The following is a 25,678-nucleotide window of genomic DNA, read 5'->3' on the forward strand; positions in this document are numbered from 1 at the left end:
GGGAGCCTCAGCAGGAAAGACTTGCAGTGAGGAGAGACATGGCTAGGCTGCGGCTCTGGATTCAAGTCCAGCGCTGTCCCTTTTACTGAAGGCCTGGGGCAAATCACTCAGCCTCCCTGAGCCATTCTCTCCTTCCAGTAAGTGCAGGTGTCTGCAGGACCTTGTGGGGCAACCGGAGGTGAGGCTGGAGAGTCCTTGACTCACATTACCATGTCCTTGGAGGAGTGGAGTTGGGCCGGGTGGAGCGGAAGACCCCAGGATGGTGGGAGGGGAGAGGCTTTTCATGAGGTGAAGGAGCACCTTCATCCCCTGCAGAAGGATGGGTGAGTGCAGGAGGGGCAGCTCTGCAGGGAGTTTGGGGGGCGGCGCCCAGCAGAGATAAGAGGCGAGACTGAATAGGCTGGGGTAGGAGCTCCAGCAGAGATGGCCAGGCTGGGAGGACATCAGCTGTGGCCAAGTCCTGCCAGGGCTCGGAAAAGCTGCTTTGGGCGTGGGCCTCCAGTGACCCCCTCTCAGTGGCACTCAGGACAGCAGCGTCACAGCGTGCCTGTGGGGGTTTTAGTGAGGCACCAGCTAGGGAAAGGCTCGGAAGCAGGAGGGTAGGGAAGTAGTAGATGGGTGGTCTCTGGGGCAGAAGGAGAAGCAGCAAGGCTTTGCTGGGGACCCAGGGGCAAGGTGGGGGGTCAGCAGTGCTGGGGGCTCCTGGGGCAGGCACTGACCTCTCAGAGGTGGTCCTGCTGGGGGTGCTGCAGTCAGAGTTCATGGAAGCCATAGAGATGATGGACATCTGCCTGTAGGAGCGCAGCATGGACCGCGGGCGGCCCACACGCCTGTCCTCAAAGTCGGGCTGCAGGCGGGGAGAGCAGGGTGGTGAGCAGCCCGCCTTGGGCTGGAGGGGTCGCTCCTGTGGCCGCAGCCTACCCCCACCTCCTCGAGCTGAGCAGGGCGGAGCTGCTGGGCAGGGCAGGGCACTGCACAAAACTCCTGGCGGGCCAAAGCCAGAGGGTGGTTGTTTTTGGAAAGAATTGGGCTGGCCTTTATTCCTTGTTTCTGGGAGCTGATCTCTTAATCCTTGTGATGTCCCCTTTGTTCTTCTCGGGGGTCCCATGATACTCATGAGAAGACTCGGGCTGGAGGCCAGGCCCAGGGACCAGCTGTGGGGTTCCCGGGTCAGGCTCTGTCCCAGCTGGTAGACGTCCCTCCTCTAGAGAGGACAATGGGCTGGGCGGATTTCAGACATGCGGCCCAGGGGTCACCTTTCATGATGATGTAATAAAACCCCAGTAAGCACACCCCAGCTAAGGCTAGGGCAAGTGTCCTGGTGGCGGCATGGATGGTCTGGCGGGGAGGTTGTGCCCTCGGTACACGTCCACGGTGTGTTCGGGACCCCCCGGCCTCACGCTCTGTATCACTTCCTTTAGCTGGTCCCAATTTGTATACTTTGTCATAAAACTGGGATCACAAGCATAGTGCTTTCTTGTGTTCTGTGGAATTCTGTGAACCTGAAGGGGTCAAGGGAACCCCCAAGGTTGAAACCAGTTGGTCAGACATGCAGGGGCTTGGGAACCCCACTGTCTGAAGGGACGGCAGTCTTATGGAGGACTCTGCCCTTAACCTGTGAGATCTGACCCAATTCTGAGTAGTTAACAACAGAATTGCGGGACTCATTTCATGGAAAAACTTGGGCCAGAAGACAAAAGGCCTGGGTTTACCTCTACATTCTTTTAGGAACTCAGGACCTCAATTTTCTAATCTATTGAGTCAGAGGCTTGAGCCACATGGCCTCTATAGGACCACAGAGCCTTGATGTTTCAGGATTCTGCTTCCTGGGGAGGAGGATAAAGATGTGCCTGTGAGTACCAGGCGACTGGCCTCTTTATGTCCCAGAGCTTATTAGTGGCCCAAAGCACTAGCTTTGGAGGCAAACAGATCCAGGTGAAAAGTCTGCCTTGCACTCTCTTGCTGTGCAGCCTTTGGCAAGTTACTTAGCGCTTCTGAACCTCCCAAAGAGAAGCAAGGAGTTGAAAACCATTCCTACTTCCCAGGCGAAGTAGGTGGTGAAGACTTAATGGGTTGTAGATGCCAAGTGCTGAGATCAGGCTGGGCACATACCAGGTGCTTCCGCAGTCTCTAAGTGTGGAGGGCCCTCTTTGTACTTGGGCTTTGGCTAGGGGTGACCGTGTGGGACCATGTTTACAGGAAGGTTCACCTGGATCAGGTCCTCCTCCAGGTCCTCCTCTTTCCAGGGGAAGTTCCTTTGCAGGGTCCCTGCCAGCTCCCATGCCCCCACCCCGCCCGCCCCCTCCACTGCACTCCACCAGTCTCGCCCCCTCCCAGCCACGGGGACCACGCCTACCATTTCTCTGACACCATACTCCTTCTCCACCTTCACTTTCAGGTTCTTGAAACATTCTTCCATCCGGTCGTGGAAGGGCCGCAGATTCTCTGACACCCTTTTCTCATGGATTTTAATCCCAGCTCCCAGGAAAGGGATCTGGAGAGAAAGGGTAGACGATGAGCCGCAGGTCGGCCTCCTGGCTGTGGCCTGGGACCTGGCCCGCAAAGATGGCTGAAGTCACACTGGGCTGCTCAGAACTTGTGGAGGGCACCGGGGACTCTGAGACCTTCACACAGAGTGGGCAGCCCTGGGGAATGGGCAAGCTACAACCCTGAGGTTGGCTCTGGAAGGCGAGAAACCCCTCCAGCCACCCTTGCCCCCTAGGAGGGTCAGACCTGCACTAGAGGCTGTATGTTTAGGCAAGTCGACTGAGGGGCAGAGTGTGGGCGAGCGGGAAGGAAGCTTGGTGATGCTCACACAAAGTTTGCGCAAGAAGCTCTGGGCAATGCAAAGGGAAAGGAGGAATGTCAGAAGCTAGCGGATAGAAGGAAAGAAGGGCCGCAAGGAAAAGGAGGGACGCAGCTTCGTCTTATAACATGGGAGGTCCGGGCATACCTGATGTGGCTGTTGAAAAAGATAGGGAAGTGTTAATACACTACGGTACTAGCCAATAAGGAATTTTCAAAGTGATGTAAAAGCCTTGGGAAGATGGGGGCAGATGAGGGGACCGATGTGAGGGAGTTAAACTCACGCATCAACAAAGGAGGTCAGTGGGATTCTGCCTCAATGGTGGCGAGAAGCAAGAATAGCCGAGCCACAGTGGCCACCACTAGAAGGAACGCTGACAGTGCGGCCCCAGTGGGACATAACTAGGGGTGCAAAGAATATAGATTATTTTGAGGAAAAGAAAATAAACATTTCCTTAAGGCCACTACTGGCTCCTTCTTTGGGAGCAGCTCTGAAGGCACAAGGTGAATGAGAAAGCGAAATCTTATCTGAACTTCACCGTGTCCAGTGGGTGGAGGACGGCGAGTGACCTCCCGGAGCCGAGGAGGGAGTTAATGATAAGAAGAGGCCAATCTGCCTCTAGAGACTCATGAGGGCCTTCGTGATGGGAGGCAGCAGGTAGCCCAGAAAAGTCAGGGTGACTTGAGGAGCTGAACACAGAGGGATAACTTGAAATTCTGTGACAGGAGCAGTTAGACCTCCAGGTCTGTGTCACTTCACCCTATGGCCAAGGGTTATATTTTCCCATTTCCCCTAGAAGAAGGAGTTTATCCTCTAGAATAATTAGAACAAGGAACCCTGGGCTTGAAGGCCCCAGGCACAATGGGGGCAGGGATGAGGAGCCAGACTGGACATGGGGGTTGAAGGGGAAGTCTGCCTACTGATGGAAGCCCTTCACCTCCCAGGTCCCAGATTCTAGCAGCATTATTGCCAGGATTATCTTTCCTATGTTTGAAAGGTGTGTAGCTGGAGAAAGGGAATGACTCATTATACAGACATCTGTGGGTCACTCAGTTATCACATAGTGATGCCATGTAGCTGACGAAGCCACCATTCATGTACACAGAGTTTCACTTAGGTCTTTCATGCCTCTGTCTGTGAAGATCACCAAATATTGAAGGAGGTTCTCCAGTATAAAAGACAGAGATCAGAACCAACAGATAGGAAGCAAAGCAAAAAGGAGAAAAGAAAAAAAAGGGAAGAAGGGTAGCAGGGAGGAACTCATGAACTAACTTGGAAAAAACAGGGAGGATAAAGAGCGCCTAAGAAAACAGTATTTTTAAAAGTTTAATTAATATATAGAAACAGAAAAGATCCTCCATCCATGAAATAAGACAAAAATTTTATATAAAAAAGGGGAATAATAATAGAAATCCCACATATAAAAACTAATAGCATAGATATAGTTGGAGAATGGGTTTACAACACTAACAAAGACAGGAAATCAATTATCTAGGCATCCATCTCAAAATTTTAGTGAAAGGACAGCAAATTAAATCCAACAAGAGTAAAAGGAAGGACATAATAAATGTGAGAGTAGGTAGCAAAAGAAACAAACTTACAACAGAGAGGATTGAGGAAGCCAAAGCTGATTCTTTGGAAAACTGTTTCTTTGCATCCAGTAGGGCCAAAGCTGCCTGACCTGGAAATTCCAGTACTACACACATACTGAAGTGAGTAGTTATGTTCACCAAAAGACATAAACAAGAATGTTCATTGCAATTGTATTCATATTACACAAAACCTGAGAGCAACCCAAATGTCCACCAACAAGGGAATGGATAAATAAATTGTTATGTTATTGGTATGTTGTGCATTCATGTAATGGATGAGGGAAATTAAAAAAAAACATAGACCTCTGACATATGTGACAACCTGGTTGAATCTCAAAGGCATTGTGTTGACCAAAAGAAGCCAGACACACAATAGTCCATACTGTATAGTAATATATATGTATAATACCACTTATATGAAATTCAAGACCAGGCCAAACTAAACTGTGCTGATTGAAGTTCGGGGGTATCTACCAGACCTAGATACTCCATACTATAATCAGCTCCGTGCCTAGGTACACACCTGTCAGAAATTATGCATATGTGTGCCCCAAAGACATCTATAAAGACTTTCAGAGCAGCATTCCTTGTAATAGCCCCAAACTACAATCAACCTAAATCTCCATCAGTAGAAAAAGAAATAAATATGTTTTGGTAGCGTCACATGATCCAGCTGTACAGACCATATTATAAATCAGTGAAAATGGAGGAATGATAGCTATGTACAAGATGAGTAAATTTTACAAACATAACATTGAGCAAATAAGTTAGTCCCAAAGAATGTATACGGCATGACTTCATTTGTATTACAGGCCAAAAATAAGCAAAAGTAAACTCTGGTGTTTATGAGTGAGTGGTTAAGTGGCTAAAAACTATTTTTATTTAAAAAAATTTTTTAAAGATTTTATTTATTTATTTGACAGACAGAGATCACAAGTAGGCGGAGAGGCAGGCAGAGAGAGAGGGAGAAGCAGACTCCCCACTGAGCAGAGAACCCAACACGAGGCTCCATCCCAGGACCCTGAGACCATGACCTGAGCTGAAGGCAGAGGCTTCAACCCATTGAGCCACCCAGGTGCCCCAAAAATCATTTTTAAAGGAGCAAGGAAATGATTACTGTGAAAGCAGGACTGTGGTCAGTCTTGGGGAAGACTAACAATCACTACAAGCGAGGCTTATAGACACAAGCGGGCTTCTGGGCTCTGCTTCATCCAGTAGGTGGTCATATGGGTGTACACTTTGTGATAAATCAACATGCTGCCTATTTTTGCTATGTGTACTTTTCTGTATGTAATATCTCAAAGCATGTTTAAAAGATGAATTCACTGTAGACATCTGTCCATGCTGATAAATATAGAGAAAAATCTTTACAAAGAAAAAAATTAAGAAACAATCAATCTTGAGATCTGTGCAATCTTGAACACAAAAAAGTACTTGGGAAGCTTTGGCCTTTGTTGTGTTACTAGACTAGGTGCAAGAGATTCCCCTTTGAAATCCAAAGTTCTCAGGCTTTGAGAAAATCCAAAGTGTATCTGGCTTTGTGAAGCTAAGATCCAATTTAGAATTAAGCTCTAAGAGGTCAGGGAACAGGCCTAATTTTGTCCAGCACTATTTCTGTTGCTGGGCACACAGTAGCATCTCAATAAATACAAGGCACAAGAATGAATGGATAGAAGGAAGAGCTAATTCACTGTACGTAATATAGTTATAAGGCTGCCTTCACCATGGCAGGGTACCATCTTCTGAGTGTTAAGTGCCCATGGTTAGGGGGTCTGGACTCTGAGTGGGAGGAACACGGCCCCCTTACTGGGGAAGGGGTGGCTACCAGGTCAGGAGTGGGCTTCTGTAACATGGTGGCTTGTTGGGGGCGGGGTGGGAGAGGTAAGGAAAGTGTTACAGAGAAGGTGACCACTAGGGGCCGCTGTCTGAAGAAGCCAAGTTAATTGCTCTTAAAAGCTGTAACAGCTAATAGACACTTTCAAAGTCTCCCTTCTTTTTAATGTCTCTCCATTAGCTCCAAAACTCTGATAGAATTCTTTAAGAAGGTACAGCCTGGCACTAGCTATGCTGTGAGGCTGAGGTTCCTGCTTTGGGTGTGATGGACACAACAGGGAAGATGAATTACCAGGTGATAAGAGCCGGTAGAGGGGCCCAGGACAGTGATACTGATTGAGAATTGACACCAACAACCAAACAAATGTGTGTGGTGTGCTAGCCCTCCCTGGGGCATCCCAGAAATATCTGAGAAAGGGACCCAATCAAAGCCAGGCCTTCCTGATTGCCAGGTGAGGGGGAATATCATTCTTTGAGTATTAAAAGGCATGATGACCTCGGGAAGCTGGGGATCTTGGGGAAGTTTGTGTTTCACAGGTGGCACAAGGTAAGAAGGGAGAGAAAATTCCAGACACACAAAATGCACTCAGGAAACCGTGTCTGTGCAGCACTTGCTGTTTCATTTTTAAAGCCTTGCTTTGCATAAATTGGCAGAGGCAGAGAAGGACCTGAATTAGGAATCCTTATTTTAAGAAAAGAGGCTGCACCCAATGCTTCTCATTCCCTGATTTCCCTAGAGTAACAAAAACTCCCTACCACAATAGCTTGCTTTTCTTTGCATGGTGACTGGCAAGAAGGGAGGGAGGGTGGGAGGGGGGACAGGCAGCTGCAAACTGCTGCCCCCCTGCTCCATGCCTCTTTCCAGCTCCTGCCCTCTGGGGCCCACCTGGCGTTCTGGGAGCTGAGTGGTCTCTGCAGAGCAGGTTCAGGTTCAAGGACCAAGGACAGGGAGTCTCATCCTTTGAAGGCTTCTGGGGGTGGGGGGACCTGGTGGACTGTTTCTTCTCTGGGGAGTAGGAGAGAGGGGGAGAGATAAATAAAGGGAGAGGGAAGGAGGGAGAGAAAACACAGAAGAGGGACCCAGAGCAAGCAGGGAGAAGGCAGGAGGGAAGTGGAGAGAGTAGGATGTGAGGGGCAGAGGGAGGCAAAAGAGAGAGGAGGGGCAGAAGCAAGGAAGGTGTGAGAGAGAAGGAGGAAGGGACCGATGCACAGCAAGACAGAGATGGGAGGAGAGCGTGGAGGGAAGATGGGGGGCAGGAGAGGGGGGGTGGAGGGAAGACAAAGACAAGCAAGGTGGTAGGAAGGGCAGAGCCGTCCAAGTTTTCTGGCTTGACTTCTGCGGGGGTGCGGAATGCCGGCTCTTTGACCAAAAACCCACCAAGTGAAGGCCTCAGTTATTTTCCCAAAGCTGATAATCCATCCGAGCCTTATCTGCAACAAACTGGGCCAGCTTGAGGAGGTGGGGGTGGGGGCCAAATCTTCTGTTACCTGATTGGTGTGTGCCAGGCAGGGGGCCTGGCTTTCCTTTCTGTCCCACTGGGGAAAGCCACCTCTCTGAATTCCACATGCATTCAATAGGGCTGTCTAAGCAACAGAGCAGGGCTGCCCAGCCCAGCACCTGTGCGGCACCCCAGGGTGCAGGGCCCCTAATCCCAGCCCCGGGAGATATGGATTCAGAAGAAGGGCAGAAAGCCAAGGGACAGGACAAGAGGTTACACTAGGCCATGTCAGCCTGAGACTAGCCGGCAGAGGGGAAGCGAGCAGGGAGAGGACAGGACCGAGACGGGGTGACCCAGCCCCAGTCCAGCTATGCTTTACCTGCCACGCGATCAGGTCCTTGAGGCGGCTCAGTTTTTCCTGGTCCTCTGGGTGATCCCTTGTGTACTCCTCTGTAAAAAAGGCCTGGGGACGACAGGCAAGCATTTGGGGTTTCCTGTTCATGTGGCGTGAACCCCACAAGCAACCTCTCTGTTACTGGGAAAGGACACGTGTACTTGAATGGGGCAGGGCCCTGTAGGCACGGACTTTGTTTCTTCTTCCTGGAGGCTCAGATCAGAACCCACTGGACAAGGGCCACAAATCCCAGCGAAGCTGTTCTCCAAGTCTCCGGGGAGCAGATGCATCAGCAACACTTGGGAATTTGTCAGACATGTAAATTCTTGGGTGCCACCCAGACCTACTGAATCAGAACCTCTTGGGGGAGGGGGGAGTGGAGGAAGAAGCCCTGCATGGGGTTCTGATGCTCCTTCAAGTTTCTGAGCATTGATCCAGGGAAAAGAACTCAGGAAGGCATCCCCCGCTGGGATGCTCCAGCTCCCCCGACCACCTCCCTTACTGTGTGTGCCCCAGGCAGCTGCTAGCTCTTCTGGACTAAGGTCTTCGATGTGTATGCCCATACACAGACTTGTGTTATCACCCCTCAAGGCGGAACAAAGCCTTCCTGATGATGACTAATGGGATATCCAAGAGCAGGTAGAAGGGCTGCTTGGGTGACTGAAATGAGTCTCCCTAAATTATACCACTGCATTGTATTCTTAGTTTTATATCAGCGGAGGACATAGAAAAGATAGAAGGGGAATCCATTATGAGATGTATTAGAATGAGGAGTCCTTTTTCCCCCTCTGTGCCATTAATGTATGGACTAGGTAAAAGCCAGATAAAGTCTCTTTATTCTACTTCAATGCTGGGAAAAGCTATGTCCCTCTGCTGAGAAACTGGTATTTTCCCAGCGGAAAATGTGTTACATATTGGCTTTTCTGTTTTTGCCACAGGTATCAGGAGGCTCAACATAAAATCTGTGGCTAAAATGTGTGCGCATCTCTGGAGAGACCTTACAACTTGGATGCCTAGATTATAACTCCCATTTTGGAGTTGAGCTCCTAGACTTTCTATATGTTCACATATTCTGGGTTTCATTTCTTTCCATTTGCAGAGGTCATCTAGATCAACTGTGGAAGACATGGGGGTCACACAGGTGGCGCGTGCTTTGATGTGTGGCTCCTATACTTCTGTATAGGGGATCTGGAGTAGGATTCTGGAATAGGGGATCCTGGTGACCCCTGCTCCTTCCTGCCTCAGCAGAATGGGGCACTGAGGGTGGGAAGGAGATGAGAGAGGGAAGGGGTTTGAGGTCCCACCAAGCTGAAGTGTCCCTTCGGGGGACACCCAGCCATAATAAGGCAGTGACCTTCAGCTATATCTGCCCCTTGGGCCCTCCTGCCACTGCTCTGTGGCCACGGTGGTGGTCGTGGGCGGGGGTGGCTGGTGTGTGGAAGCCCTCACCTTCTCATACTTGGCGAACCCTCCCATGACAGCGGGGTCCACGATCCCGTTCAGGAGCATGGAGAGCGGGTTAATGGGGAGGCTTTCATCACTCTGGTACTGGTTGATCATCATCAGAATCTTCTCGTTGGCTGTGGACATGGTTTCGATGGCGTTCTCCAGAGGGCTAATTGTGGTCTGTTGAAAAAGAGATCATCAGGAAGAAAGGGCCTTAGCAGGTTGCTTTAAAAACAGATATAATTATTGGTATTAATTTCATCTGGGGTTGGAATGCAAATGAGGCAATGCTCCCCAAGGGGCTGTAACAGGCTCTTGTTATAATCAGTGAGCTCTAGGGGCTGTCTCCTGTCTAGGGAAAGGCAGGCTAACTTTCTGCTTACTGAGAACGGCATTTCCCTGGGGAGTAAGAGGCAGAAAATCTCAGGCACTTGCTGGGGTTTCAGAGGCTGGGTATGCTCCAAGGAGGGTTTTCTCTTTCCTTCCTTCCTTCCTTCCTTCCTTCTTAGATTTTTATTTATTTATTTGACAGAGAGGCACAGAGACAGAGGAAACACAAGCACAGGGAGTGGGAGAGGGAGAAGCAGGCATCCTGGTGAGCAGGGAGCCCGAAGTGGGGCTCAATCCCAGGACCCTGGGACCTGAGCCGAACAACTCAGCCACAACTGAGCCACCCAGGTGCCCCAGGGTTTTCTCTTCTTACTACCTGGGCAAAACATGCTCCATTCAGCCCCTCCTGTTGTGCAGCTACTGTGTGTGAATTACGATCTGTGTGGGCATCTGGCGATCTGATCACCAGGCCCATAGTAGGTCCTAAGGTTGGTTGTTGTATAAAATGTCACTGCTCCAAGCTGGACTCAATTTAGTTGAGAGGATCAAATGAAGCCCCTTTCCAACACCTTTCAGAAAGCAGTATAAACAGAGTGCCATAAAATGGGAACTGGCAAAACAGTGTGGTTTTCAAAAGATGGGACCCGGAACACAAAACAAAGCCAGGGATCTGCACGCTTTTTCCATGGAAGGGCCAGACGGTAAATATTTTAGGCTCTGAGCCAAGGACACAACCTGCTATTGCAGGGAGAAAGGGGCAACAGGCAGCCTGTGAGTGAATGAGCCTACTTGTTACAATAGAACTATTTACCCAAACAGGTGTAAGTGGGGTGCAGCTCACAAGCCAGGGTCTGTGGACCCTTAAACTGAACAAATCAAAACAATATAAATCTCAGCTCTGCTATTTTTTTCTAGCTGTGTAAACTTGGGCAAGTTTTCTAACCCTTCTGAGCCTCTGTTGACTCTAGGAAAACAAGGACAGAGGATAAGAAAACCTGCTTCAGAAAAAGGCTGGGAGCCACTGTTACTAATTCTTGTAGATGTGAGGACAGAGGCCAGCAGTTGTCCTTAAGAAGGTAAGTCTTGCTGGCAGGGCCCAGTAGAGGCTGGAGAGAAGGCTCGAGTAACTGGGGAAGACTTCTTGGAAGTAGGAACCCTACACTGTATCATCAGTGACATGATGGTGATACCGTGCCTGTCTCACTGGGTATGTAGCAAAGATTGTTTGAGATAAAATGACACTCGACTCACAGCAGAGTGCTTTAAAAGTTGGTACCTGCTAATTGTTATAACCATCACTGTGAGAAGGACAGACCAGCCTCCCCAGCCATGCTCTTGGTCATCTCTCTCTCTCTCTCTTTTTTTTTTTTAAGATTTTATTTATTTTTTTGACAGAAAGAGAGATCACAAGTAGGCAGAGAGGCAGGCAGAGAGGGGGAGGGGGAAGCAGGCTCCCTGCTGAGTCCTTGTTTCTGGACACTTTTGAGGATGGCCGCTCTCTGCAGTACGAAGGCCCCAAGGAGTAGACTCGACCTCTGTTTCCTTCTGCCCCCTGCCGCATTCACACAAACGCACGCAAACATGCACACACATGTGCTCGTACACACACAGGCACGTGCACAAAGAGGGAAATGAACTCCCGGGGAAGCCTGCTCTGGCTGGTGGGGGCTGCAGTCCTTAGGCCACAAGCTACAACCCATGGTCCCATTTCTGGCAAGCGCACAGAACCATCCCCGCAGGGACTTTACAAAGCCGAGGTCTAGACTGAGTTCCAAGGAAAATCTATCACCACCACGTGGATCGAGCCCAGCACCACACCTGGATTTCAACAATAGCCTGGCATGTCTGAAACATGCAGGCTTTAAGGAGAGTTATTAAAAATGGAAAGTCCTATTGATTGGCTTTTCCCCTCATTTCTGAAGCTATTTTTGAATCTCTAAGTCTTTAACCTCATTATAGCCATCAGGAACAGAGAATGAAAAGGAAAATTCTTTTGGTTTCTCACCTACGCCTGAGTATATAGATCTCAGCAGAGTTATGGGGGTTCTGCATTTGGTGGGAGGCCTGGATGTCAGGGGCTGATAACAGGAATAAAAGCAATCATCATGCTAATGGGGCCGGCTCCATTTACTGATTGCCTCCAAGGTGCCAGCCCATGCTGGGCTTACACCACAACGGGAGCTCTTCTTTTGTTCTCTGGACAGCCGGGGTCCTTTGCCCCAGGAAGGTTGGCTGCAGAGCTGGAGGGAATGGGTTCCTGATGCTAAAGGGAGCTTCCTGACCACAGCTGGTCCACTCTGCTACCAAACTTGCCTTATTATTGGTCCTTAGGACTTATTCAAGTCCTCGAATCTTCAGCCCCTTTTCTAACCTCAATCTCAGTTTCTTTTTAAGCAGTACAAGTATATAATGCTTGCCCAAGGCGCTGTGAGGGGAAACTAAATTATCAGGGAGCAAATCCTCTGGGAACATTTTTAAGGGGGGAAACGTCGGCTCAAAGATGAAGTGACACGATCCCTTGCAATCAAGTGGCATTTCATATTCTTCAAGGGCGTGTCCCCCTTTTTTTTTTTAAGATTTTATTTATTTATTTGACAGAGGGAGACACAGCGAGAGAGGGAACACAAGCAGGGGAATGGGAGAGGGAGAAGCAGGCTTCATGCCAAGCAGGGAGCCCAATGCGGGGCTCAATCCCAGGACCCTGGGATCATGACCTGAGCTGAAGGCAGTCGCTTAACCGACTGAGCCACCCAGGCGGCCCAGGTCTTTCCCTCCTATAACCCTCCTAAATCTTCTTACGAATCCCATGAACTGCACAAGACAGGCTAAGTTTTTATTACAATTTACCCCTACCTGATCACTTGAACAATTCAGGTCCCACTCTGGGCTTCAGAGTCTTTATAAGCCAGTAACGGGACTGGACAAGAAACAGGTGTGGGTTTGCACACTGGAGACCCAGAGGTCAAACTGGGCCTCTCATTCAGCCCAGACACAAGTTCTCCTGTTTTTAAGACGTAGTTCAACCAGAGGGAGCGTGCCACAGCTTAGGCCACGCCCTTCTGTCTTAATGCCATGGTTTCACATATTTACGGTATCTTCCCAGGTTAGGAAGGTTTTTGAATTTATAGCCTCTTGGACAAAATGACCTCTACAGTGCCTTTCAGCTCTGAAATTCCATAGTTTTTCAATCTCTGTCTTACAGGTAACGAAAGCTAAGGCTCAGAGATATACAGTGTTTGTCCAACAAATACAGCTTGTTAATATCCCAGCTGAAAGGGGTCTCCGAGCCCTTTGTAAAGACTGCATGTTCCCAGGGCCACAAACAAGGAAAGAAACCTCAATCCACAGAACTGACATTGGAATTCTATTGGAAAACACAGTTCTGAATAAACAGTGCTGTAGTCATGATAATTCGTGCAAGAAACAACCGACAAGATTACCAATTTATGTAGGACAGAAACAGGTTTTTAGAAATGAACTCACTCTGCAGGCATGAAACTTTCATGTCTGAGACATCCTGAAGTTCTTGGGAACTCAACTGAGGGTGGCTATTAGAGGTAGTTCACTCCGATCAACTTTTTGGACGTTTTTCAAACCCCTTCTCTCGGAAGGCATCCGGATAAATGAAGCAAAACAACAGGTTCGCTCTTTCCTAACTTCACACTCCTGAGTTCACAAAACAAGATATCCAGCTCAGATATTAAGGATTTCTGCTGATTCACTGAGGGATGGGTTGATGGCTTTACCTAACAAATAATCTTGAGCACCAATTATGTGCCCGAGACTAATTTTTGCACTCAGAGATAGGGTAGGGAACAAAATAGACAAAAATCTCTCTTCCTGGAACTGATATCCTAATATGTTATGTGTTTAAAATTGTAGCTATTAAAAATATCTAAAGCCTATAGGCAAATTATGTCGTCCATTAGGGGGTGATGGGTGCTTTGAGGAGAAACACCCCAGAGGGGTTGGCAGGTGGTGGGACAACAGGGAGTACCGCGGGATTCCCTCAGCCTGCCCACACCCTAGCTGGAGCAGAGTTCCACCATGGGATAAGGCACAGCCAGAGCCAACGGTGGAGGCTACGTACCAGCAGAAAGTTTCTGATTCCTCACCTCAAAAATGGGAATAGTAAAAGCATATGTGTCACGGGATTTTGTGAAGAGGCTGTAAAGCCTTTGATACCCTGCCTGGGACACCTGTCGAAGCTTATCATTTACCAATGTGTCCCCAAATGAAGAGCATGAACAGTTTTTCCTTCGCAGGGTACTGCTGATGTCAGGATGGGTTGGGGACACTTTCCGGAAGCAGTGAGTGAACTTGGTCCAGATGTCTGAGATAGGAGGTGAAAATCAAATCCTACTTCTTTCACTAAAGCTTAAATAACCCACAAACTCACATGGTACGTTGATTTCCTCATCTGTGAAATGGGAGAATAAGAATATCTACTTTGTTGTACTGTGGAGGGGATTAAATGAGGTCACGCCTGTGATCAGCTTAGCACATGCTTGGCAAGAGTTTGTTGATGTCGTCATCATTATGATATTTTCCCAAAGATCTAGGCCAAGGCTGTGAAAAGGAGATCGGAGGGCCATCAAGCCGCTGGGGGACAAAGGGGCTAGAGTGAAATGGTCTCAAGCTGATACTACAGTAACTTGGCAATGCCAGCCAGATCTTGTCCCTTCTCTGCTCAAGGCTCCAGGTCATTAGTGGAAAAGCTATAAAATCCTCATGGCGGCCGACGAGGTCCTATAGGATCTGGTGTCAGGCTCCTACTACTCAGCCTCACTTGCCCTGAATCGGACACAAGCATGTTCTGTCCCCAGGGCCTGCGCCTTTGCTGGTCCCACTACTAAAATGCCCTGGGATCTGTAGTATCTGTGTGGACCATAGTTCCCTTCCACAAGGCCTTCTCTGGCCACCCCATTTAACACAGCAGCACTCCAGCAGCCCCTTTCTTTTATTTTTCCCCATCTTGGTTATCACCATGACATTATTCTACTTACTTTGACTTTTCAGTATGTCTTCCCCACTAGAATGTAAGCTCCACTGGAAAATCTCTAGGTGCTTGAGATTGGGTACTCATTAAATATTTATTAAGTGAATAATAGAATGACACCCTGAGTATGTCCCCACATTTCAAGTTTCCTCACAACCACCCTGGCCGTTTCTTTTGTATCCTGGGATCTGCAAGATCCTTAGCTGTTTAAAGACATGGGAGCTCTGAAGTGTGTTGAGAAGCAAAAAACATGCTCTCTCCCCACGGGGAGTTCAAACAATTGCAGTCTAGCCAAAACTTTGCCTCTGTGGGATTTCCTCTGTCTGAGCCTCATTTTATCCAACTATAAAATGGGTTCACAGTGGGGTTCTGCCGAGGATCCCCAAGGTGCTGCTGAGAGAGGAAGAGATGAGGGTATGACTGAGTGGTGGCGTTCCAAGCCCCCCGCCTCCCCTCTGCACCCAACCACAGACGCTCCCATTATCAGGTTCCGTGTAAGTTTCATTTGCGGGGCGGCGGGTGGGGAGGTAACTGGTCTGATGCTTATGCGAGAAATCTGAAAGCGGGTGATCTAGATGGTACCACAGGTCCCATCCTGCATTAGAATTCTAGGCTTTGAACAAAAGCTTGTCACCTTCTTATAGTTTAAAGGGGGGCTACTCCCGGAAGGCCTGGAGACTTACCTGGGACATATGCACCACCTCAAACCAGCGCAGGATCCCCGGAAGCTTGTAGGCAGTTATGAAGGAGGTTCTCTCGATCCACATCGACTGTCCCATAGGCAGGGCGTGGCAAGGACAGGAAAGCAACACACTTCATGAAAACTGGCCATCAGAGAAGTTTGGCAAGAACCCAGCCAGGCCCCCAAACCTCTCTTCTGCCTAGAGTCCAGATGAATGTTGCAGGACTCAGAAATCTACTCCCAAATTACCCTTAAGAATTCTTTCCCAATGTGAAGTTAAAGTTGTCTCTGGATTTAGGCTTGGTAAACTTTAGTCTGGGTCTCTGAATTGTCAGGATTTTTAAGCAATATTGAATGCATCGACCTGTATTTCCTGGGGGGAGGGTTCACAGTGCTATATTCTTAAAGGACCAGTGATTCCCAAAATAGGCAGAATCACAGTCTAAGGCGAAGAGCTGAGGGAAACTTAGAGCCCTTCCTCATGCCAGCCTTGGGAACAAAAGACAGATCCTAGCTGGGAAGCACACAGGAGATGCTGGGGACTGAGATCGCTGTGGCTTATTACTATTTCTTGGAAGGTTTGACTTCATCAACACCCCTGCTTAGCCTGAGGTATCCTATGTTCTGCAAATGCCTGAATGCCCTGTGGTTGAGAAGTGCATCTCACACGAGGCCTGGACTTGAAACTAAGTTCCAAGAAATGAAAACAAACCCAATGTAAAAGACTGGAGAATGGGTGTCACCATATCAATAGATGTTAGTTTTATTTCTTACTGCTTTGGATCAAATGCCCTCCCATTCTGACATTGGCAGGTGCCTGTTCTGGTTGGTAAAGGTCACCGTGGGGGTAATGATCAAGGCTGCTGAAGGGGAGGGGAGATACTCACGGCAAATTCATTCTCAGGGTCGACGGTCCCTTTGCGTACAGGCCGGGAGTAGTGGAACTTTTGCACATAGTTGGATTTATAAAAGCTGCAAGGTAGGAAGAGGTAGAAGCTACTGGTAGCATGCCAAGCTGCTGACACCAAACCTGGGCTGACCTGGTGCTGTCCAGGGAGGCTCATTACAGCAAACTTCAGGTTGGCCATACCCTTGTTGTAGCATTTAAAGTCAGGTGCTCCTTGCAAAATGATTTAGAAGCTAGACCAGCTAGACTAGTCTTATGTCCTATGAGAACACAATACCCCTTAGGGTACCCAAGAGGTTGGAATTCTAGCATTAATGCACACCTGTGACCTCAACGAAGGACCTAGATATGCCTAAGGTCCTAGCCTCATGTCCCAGGAGTATCTTCTAAGGATTTCCCTAGGTGTCCCAAGCACTGCTCCAGCTACTCTTCCTGGATCTCTAGGGAGACTCTCACACTGGGGCCTGCAGGGCATGGTGCTAGCTGTATAGTTGCTATCCTTGCCCACAGCATCTTTCTGAAGGATGAGCGGAGGCTCAGACCCCAGTTGAGCTAGACCTGCTCAGCTTCCTGCACTGGGGCAGGCTGCCTCTCCCGGAAGGGACTGGCCCTTCTTCTCACAAAGTCCTCCTGCTTCCCACTGTCCTCTGCGAGCTCTACCGGGAACCTGGGTCTGAGGCGGGTAAACTGGGCAGCTCAGAAGGGGGTGCCCCACAGACCTCCTGCCTCAAGGCCTTATCTCTGACCTTGTGATGTGGTTCTGAACAGACGAAGACCCGCCTTCAAGCTGCTTCCTCTAAAGCCCATTTATCCTAATCAGACCACACCGCTGTCACTGCACAACCTCAACAAATGCTGAGATGTCCCATTGGAAGAACGTGCTCAGGATGAGCACTGTCCCTCTGTCCCCACAATGTCTGTCACCTGCCCAGCCCATAGTCTGGCTAGGGACTCCTTGGAACCGACCGCTCTGTCATCTCCAGCTCAGTGCATGTCATTGCTGCTTCCTGAGGATTTGCTGTGCCTCGTTCCTCCCATCTCTGGCTTCAGCATTTTCAAGGGCAGAGCCCAGATGGCTAATGGGGGGCAGGTGATTCTTTCCCCAAGAGGAAAGAATCTTTCTCTGGCTAACCCAGAGGAAGAACTGGAAGGGCACCAGGGCCTATCTTGCCACTCGCTTGGCTTGGCAGCCCCATGGCATTTTCTTCCCCATCCCTCCTTCCAGGGAACTGGGGTCTTACTTTATTATCTGGTCAGGCACTGGCTTATTCTTGAACCTCGGGTGTTCATCCAAGACCGGCTGGACAGTGAAACACTGGATGTCTGGGATTCCTGCAGTTAAGGCTCACATACCATGTTGTCGACCGCAGGGACAGTTCCAGATATAGCAGGTCCCAGGCGAGACCTGCCAGGACAGCCCTTCTGAGGCCAGGTTTGATTGATTGACTGACCTCAGGTTGCTGGCTGCCAACTAAGTCCTAATGACAAGTTAGTAGTCACTCTGGTCCTTAACAGAACTGCTTATCATTTGCAACTTTATCCCAGGGCTCAGCCCCTGCTAACAGTTGGTTGGTGGTCCTTAATCATCATCATCACTATTTCTATATTGATGGAAATATCATCTAATGAATGTGTAGTTCTCAATGAGCTGCAGAACACATCTCCCCATGGTCTCCTTGCTTCTCGCCAATTCCACTGAGCAGTGTTATTCATGTAAGTCATCCCCTTTCCTAGATGAGGACATCAAAGTCAAAGAAGCCAGCCTAGTTGTTGAAGGTCGCACAGCTTGTGAGAAGAGGACAGAGATTTGTATTTGATCTGTTAACGCCCCGGCTTGGGGTTCTTTCACTCCAGACTCCAGTGTGGTCCTTTCCCAGTGGTACCCTATCACCTGGAGGCTCATTAGAGATGGTGAATCCCAAGCCTGTCCTCAGACCTACTGAATCAGAGAAGTTTCTTAAGATCTTCAGGTGGTACATATGCATCCTTAAGCTTGGGAAACACTGCTTTAGAGCATGCAAATAGATATCATTTTGCATTCCAAGTCTGAAAGCTTGAAAGTAACTGCCTGTGGCAGGATTATAAGCCTGTGTCCAGGCTCAGTGGGAAACAGTTCTATGATTGATTAGTGATGCCTGACACAGGCACAGGCGGTGAGAGCTTTATCTGCCTATTCTAGACCTTTATTCATTTCAGCTGATAACAGAGCAATCCAAATAAACAAACCCAGTCATCACTGGTCCTCTTCCCTGGCTCCTGCTTCCCTTCCTCTGCCTTCCGTGTCTCCTTTACTCATCTCTCTTCCTCAGGTATCCAAGTACTCTTGTAAGTCGGCATGAGTGTACAAGTGGGATGAGTGTACTTGGATACACGCATCCCAGTGACCACCAGAACTCCAGAAAACCTCTCCTGAACCTCAAATTTCTGCCAACTAATAAATCACAAACTCTTCTTACTGGCATTCAAATACATCATACTCTAATATGATCCCAACACATGTCCCACCATTATCTCCGGTTACCCAAAAGATTCTTCTATGCCCTTTGCTTGAAATATTTTCTCACATCACCCCCTCTCCCTTTGAGCCCTTGAGGCAAATGTGAACTATGACAGGCTCTGTGTGCTCTCAGTTTACCCCCAGTCAGGTGTCCCTTCCTGCCTTCGACTCTTCACAGCATTTGTCTGTACTTAGGACTCTTATCTCTCTAGCTCCCTGTCTTCTTCTCCTCCCAAGCCCTCCCCACCACACTGTGAGCTTTCTGATGGCAGAGGCTATGATCCTTTCACATGGAAGAAATGGCTAAAATATAATTCCAAGTTAAATTCAATTGTTCCCCTCTGATAAACTCAGTCCATACTAATATGCTGGGGATTTAATTGTTTTACCTCTGGAGAATTAAATGGGAGTCCCTCAGAGAGAAAGAGAGAGAGAGAAGGGGGTGGAGAGGAGAGAGAGAGAGAACCCAATGCCAAACCTCACTGGAAGGATTTCTGCAATATTCAGGAAAACTATTTTCTTTCTCAAGCCATATAGCCAACAGCCTTCTCTGAGAAGGAAACCACTTTGGTTTCCACTCTAACTCATTTATATATTATCTCTGGCTGCTCTCTCACTACAACAACAGAGTTGAGTAGTTATGACATAGAGGTCACACAGCCACAAAGTCTAAAATATTTCCTATCTGGTCCTTGACATAGAAGTTTGCTAACCCTTGCTGTAGAGAAGGCTCTAGGTCATATTTACTGATATTAGCAATTGGCCTTGGCCCAAGAGGAGAACCCAAACCTGTCCTGGGGAAGCTAGGGACAATGGAGCCCTCAAATCACGTTCAGGAGGACACATGGCTAGACTGTCTCACTACATATTGAATCTATGCATGGAACTGTGACCCCAAGTTCTGGACAGGCAGAAGATGGGAGATAGGAGACGAAGAGACCTTTGCTGTAGATATCTTCCCCTACTTGATACTTAAATGAGAAGACATGAGAGATGTCACCCTTCTAAGCTGCTTGTCAGCTCTACTAGAGAAGGTAGGAGAGCAGAGCAATAAGGGCTCAGATTTTGGCAATAGGCAGACATGAGTTCAAATCCTAGCTCTATTGGTTCCCAGGACCTTGTGCAAGCTGCTTACATTTTTTTGAGCCTTGGTTTTCTTATTTGCAAAATACAGAGTCATACTCCCCAACTCACAGGATTGCTTTCAGGATAAAATGAAACAATGCATGAAAAATGCCCGGTACGTGGTGAACAGTTAATAAAGAATATTCTCTTTGTGAATCTTGATGAAAGTGATGGCATTATAAGAAGAATACAGACTTGGAAATAGATCCTGGAGTTCAGATCTCATCTCCATCACTAACTAGGTTTGTGCCCCTAGGAAAATTACTTTACTCTCTGCCCTACACATTCCTTCTTTATGAACTAGGACAAAAATAATACCCATCTTAAAGAGTTTTATGGGTGTTAAGGAAATAATGTTTACAAAGCGTTCATTCTCATGCATGGCATGAAGAGGACATTTAGCGAATGTCAGCCCTTTATCCTTTTCCACCTGATTCCTGGCACTGAATCAGTCCCCCAGATGATGAAATGGCCCAGTAACACATGCTCTCCCTTCACCCCAAACTACAAGACCGCAGAGCTAGTCCACACCACAAGTCCACTGAAGAAGGGCCTCAGTACTAATCTATCTCCGCTCTAACCAAAACTACATTTGTAACCAGGCAGCCCCAGGACTAGTTGCATTGCCTCTTGCAAATACCGCGGCAGAGCAGGCATGAAGGGCAGGTGAGCATAATGAAAAGGTTACAGATGCATATTTATCACCCAAGGGAAAAATATTTGGATTAAGGTTTGGCAGACTTAGCAGACCAGCCATGCGACTTGTCAACTCCATTTTAAAGGCTGTAACTTAATTTTTGCTACGGGGTGCAGTGCAGGGAGCTAGTGTGGGTGAGCGCCTCTCCACTCAGCTGTCTGCCTGATCCTTGGGTTCATACGCTCTCTGCCCCCGGGAGTCCTGTCTCCTGCTCCGTGTCACCTCCAGGCCCTATGAACACCACTGCCTACCTAACCTCACTGGCATTATCTCGTGTTTCCTGTGCCCTCCTCTGCGGACTCCAATGAGCTGGCTCCCTCCCTGTGTCCTTTCTTCCTTCTTGTCTCTATTTGTCTATCTCTCTTTGCTTTCTCTCTTATTCCCCTTGTCTTTGTATTAATCACAAGGCATTTCTCAGTGTCAGCTTTGTGCACCGCGGCAGGCTGGGGGAGGGGGTACTGCCGTGAACAAGGCAGTGCAGGCCTCTGCCCTCCCAGAGCTTGCAGTCTAGCTTATGTTAACCTTTAAAAAGCACAAGAAATAACACAGTGAGATCAGTTCTCTAAAGGAAGTAAACAAGGTTTGAGATACGAGGCTCATGAAGAGTTCAGAAAAGGCCACTTTACATAAGTGAGTAGGAGAGGCTCTTACAGGAGATGACACCAACTTAGGGTCTGATGGGTGAGAAAGGAGCTAGGGGAAGGGCATGGCTTGCAGAGGGAACAGAAGATGCACAGGCCCAGGGGGAACCGGCTAGGTGTGTTAAGGCAACAGAAATGAGGCCACTGTGGTCAGAGGGGCATGAGAGGGAGACAGAATCACAGGGAGGGGGCAATGACATTGGAGAGGCAGGCAGGAGTCAGAGGGTCACACGGTGGACAGCCTACTGGCCTCACCCAGGAGTTTTGATCTTATATTAAGAGCAATGTGACAATACTTCAGTTCTTGGAACCCGCTGTGCTCCTTCTGACTTGAGGCCTGGGCACATGAGAGTCCTTTCCTCTGTCTGGGCCATTCTCCCTGCCTCCCACCAGCCTTTGGTTGGTTGCTAACGTTCAACATTATCCTCCTCGAGGAAGCCATCTCTGTCCTCCGGGTCACAGTATCCTGCATGGCCTCCTCTTGGCATTAATCCCATTTGTATAAACACAGTTAATGGTACAATTAGTTGTTTGGTGTCTCTTTTACTTGCTAGACTATAAGCTTCCTGAAGGTAGGATCATTTTGTGAGTGTGATCGTCAGCACCCTGCACAATGACTGGCACAGAGGAAGGGCCTGATTGTATTCATTATGAGAATGATTGAATGAGTGAATTGGTCAATGAATGCAACATTTAGAGTTTCCCGAGATGGATTCTTTGGATCCCACGTTGGACACTAAAATTGGCACCACTACCATGATTCTGGCAGCAGCTCTAAGCTCCAAGGTGGGGCTCTGTGGGCTAAAGTCCCAGCAGAGCTGCCTCTGCCTGGACCCTGGTTGGGCCATTCTCCAAGGATACACTGGCCTGGGGCATTCTTGACGTCATCCCCAGGGGCAGAGGTTGTGTTCATCTTCTCTGCATTGGGGAACTGGCTCATCAGCTGCATCTGGAAATCTTCTCTCCGCTCATACTCCTTCCCTCGGTAGATGAATACTTTGTTCTGCAGAGAAAGGACATGCAACAGAGATCTCAGGGCCCAGGCTTGGAGAACGTGATGCAAGCAAAGCTCGGAGGCTTGTGACATGAGCACAGATCTATGATGACTTCCTGTAGATCTCTCTCCTTTCTGCTTCCCCACTACAGCAAGAAGCTCATTTCACTGACCTAGGCATACCATTTCTTTCAAAAGTTTGATTCTTAAAGGAGAGGGGATCATGGGTGCTGGGAACTTCTTCAGATTGTCTTATGGACAGTTTTCAGAATTATTCCTCACTCTCCTTTCGATGTGTCATACCTGCTCTTCTGATTACATGACCACAAAACGTCCCTCCTGCCTTTCATGGGCCATGTGGGTTGGGCCTGCTGGGTGGAAGGTCCCAGCATTCGGGTCTTTCATCTCATGGCTCCTGGTTCTAGATCCACAGAAATACACTCTTTATTCTTCTTTGACTGTGTTAGCCTCCTCTAAATCAGTAGTTTTCAAATTGGGGGTAATTTCACCTCCTAAGGGATCCTGGCAATTCTGGAAATATTTTGGAAATATTCTGGAAATATTTTTGGTCATCACAACTTGGGGAAGGGAGAGCTACCAGAACTATGTGGGTAGAGACCCAGGATGCTACTACATGTCCCTCAATGCAGAGGACAACCTCCATAATGAAGAATAACCTGGTCTAAAATGTCGCTAGTCCTGAAGTTGAGAAACCCCGTTCTAGACTGTATCTGTACCATCTGTGCCACCTCTAATGGTCCGGAAGTTCTTCGGTCCAAGCCCTCATCTGTCACCTCTGCATTATCAGTGCTATCAAATCTGAGGGACTGACAGATGGGCCTCAGAAACTTCTAGATGTTCAGCTCCCCAGACCTTGCTCCACACCTACTGAAATGGGATCTATGGGAGTGGGATCCCCAGGGCATTCTGATGAACAAGCAGGTTTGGGAAGCCACCTCTGTTCCATCGAGGAATGTCTTACCTCTTCTGCAGGCTATGGTGCTCCCTCCCCTGAGCCCACTCTGATTCCCACATTGACTGGTAACAGTGAGAGACTTATGTCCTGGACCGGACCGTAAATCAAGTAAGGTCAAAGATCAGATTTACTGTTTCTTTTGTATCTCCTTGACCTCAGAATTGAACCATAGGCTCACTGGAAGGTGTGCTATAGGAAGGAAGCCTATAGCTGACCTAGTCCAACTCTCTACATGATCAGTGAATAATCCATAAGAGCACTGGTTCAGAAAGTATGTTCCAGAAACATCTGAGGGTCTCTGGGAACCTTTTGGGACCTCATAAGACCAAGGAACACTCTTCATAACAATGGTCAGCTGATATTTGCCTTTTTCACTCTGATTCTTTCAGATGTACAGTAGAATTTTCCAGAGCCTGCATGATGTGTATTATCATGACAGACTGAATGCAGACGCAGGTATAAGAACCTAGTTGTTCTCTCTTAATCTAAACATTAAAGAGATTTGCAGAAATATGAAACAATCTTACTGTTTGCATACATTTTTATGGGAAAATGCACACTATTTTTCATAAAGACAAGTTATGTTAACATAACTTGATTGATTATTTTTAAATACATGGATAAATATTTTAAAATTTTCTTAGTTTTAATTTTGGATATGGTAAATGTAGAGAATCTTTAAATATAAAGTTCATGGAAAACTTCAATAATTTTTCAGATAGAAAAGAGATTCCTGAGCCCAAAGGGTCTGAGAATGCGTGCTCTGCCTTGCCTACTGGGTAGCAGAGGTCCTCCGGCTCTCTTTGAACGCCTCACTCAAGGGGCAGCGAGCTACTACCTCATGGGGCAGCTCTGATTGCTGCACATCTAGAGAAACATGGCGTGCCTGAGAATGGTGATGATGGAAGGGACTGGGCGTGTGCTGGGGGAAGGGCAGCACTCGGAATCTGGAGAGCACAGAGTTTGAGGATAAGTAGATCCTCAAAGCACAAAGTGACAACTGAGAGGCTACAGACCTCTGGCCTGGGTCTCTGTCACCAGCACACTCACCCGCAGAAAGGAGGGAAACCCCTGGCCGTAGTATCCAACGGCAAAGTAGTCTGGCTTGGGCCTGAGGATTTTCATGATGTTTTCATAGAATTTTGCCTGCTGGATCTGGAAGGAGAAAACTCATAACTTATAACAGCATAGATGCACACCAAAGGCACATTCAGTTCAGAGAGACCACACTTGAGACATGACCATTATACCAAGATGCCCAGTGCACATGTTTGCATGTCCATGGATATGTCTATAAACATCACAGCAATAGCTGTATTTACCCTATACCAAGTTCCGTATTGAATACTAGCTTGTTTACTTGCATCATCCTTGTAACAATTCCCAAGTATCGTATCTGTTTTGCAGAGAAAGAAATGGTGTCTCCTAATACAGCGAGTAAGTGTGGGGCTGAATCCAGCCATCTGTCCAGAGTCCCCTCGCCACACTGCTGCCCCTCCCAGGCATACCAGGCATGTGTTTATGAGGCTCTACAGATGCACAAATATGCCTGAATATAGATGACTTCCTGTGTGTGCACACTTCACGTATTTCATCAGTTCTGAGAGGTGTGTGTTTTCATATGTTAACATCTCTGAAAACAGTTTACATCTTACTTTACATCTACTAGCATCTTACAATTGCTATTAGCTAGACAGATATCATGACAGGGTACATGAAAAGAATACCACATCTCACGCCGATGGCTTCTTACATTTGACACAATGGAGATAAATGTGCGTGGACACAAGCCTGTGCAGCAGAGCCTCAGAGCGCAGATGTGCACGTACATCAGCAGGCACATGAATCTGTACCATGTGTGTGCATACGTGAGATCACATGTGTGCCATGTGCACACACATAAGCATGCGTTCCAGGCACATGCATGTGTCCATGTGTCTCATGGGTACGTGTGTGTCCCATGTGCTGTGCATACACGTGCACATGTATATTGCATGCGTGTTAGGTGTGTGCATATGTACATAACTGTGTACGGGACATGTGTGTGCATGTGTACAAACGAACGTGTGTTCTGTGTGTGTATGTATGCACACAAATGTGTACTGAATGTGGTGTATGTATATGAGTGTGCACTCCATGAGTGTGTGTCTGGTGAAAGCACATGAATGCACATGTTGAGAAAGCATGCGTGTCTCCATGTCTGCATGTCGGCTGTTTTTAACAAGAACACTGTACTCAGTACCAATTTCCCCCTCAAAGGAGCCATAAATCATCTCTCCACATTCTGCCTCTTGCTTTAGAGTTTCCTGGACACAGTTGG

At 48.1% G+C, this 25,678-nt stretch overlaps 1 protein-coding gene across 6 annotated transcripts in view; it reads right to left on the reverse strand.

Annotated features, from left to right (window-relative positions):
* Positions 1-25,678, reverse strand: part of DOCK2 (dedicator of cytokinesis 2) — a 409,502-nt gene that overhangs the window by 4,547 nt on the left and 379,277 nt on the right. For 3 of the 6 annotated variants that reach the window (XM_032337047.1, XM_032337048.1, XM_032337049.1), the window contains 9 exons: positions 24,409-24,513; positions 22,250-22,391; positions 17,670-17,751; positions 16,409-16,493; positions 15,523-15,609; positions 9,514-9,690; positions 8,050-8,133; positions 2,357-2,494; positions 720-847 (listed from right to left, as the gene is read on the reverse strand). In XM_032337047.1, the coding sequence (XP_032192938.1) occupies positions 720-847; positions 2,357-2,494; positions 8,050-8,133; positions 9,514-9,690; positions 15,523-15,609; positions 16,409-16,493; positions 17,670-17,751; positions 22,250-22,391; positions 24,409-24,513 (1,028 nt within the window). Of the gene's footprint in view, positions 1-719; positions 848-2,356; positions 2,495-8,049; positions 8,134-9,513; positions 9,691-13,342; positions 13,507-14,060; positions 14,261-15,522; positions 15,610-16,408; positions 16,494-17,669; positions 17,752-22,249; positions 22,392-24,408; positions 24,514-25,678 lie in introns of those variants that run through there. The other 3 variants (XM_032337052.1, XM_032337050.1, XM_032337053.1) reach the window with 3 other exon arrangements.

Source organism: Mustela erminea, chromosome 3, assembly GCF_009829155.1.
Source record: "Mustela erminea isolate mMusErm1 chromosome 3, mMusErm1.Pri, whole genome shotgun sequence".
NCBI lineage: Eukaryota > Metazoa > Chordata > Mammalia > Carnivora > Mustelidae > Mustela > Mustela erminea.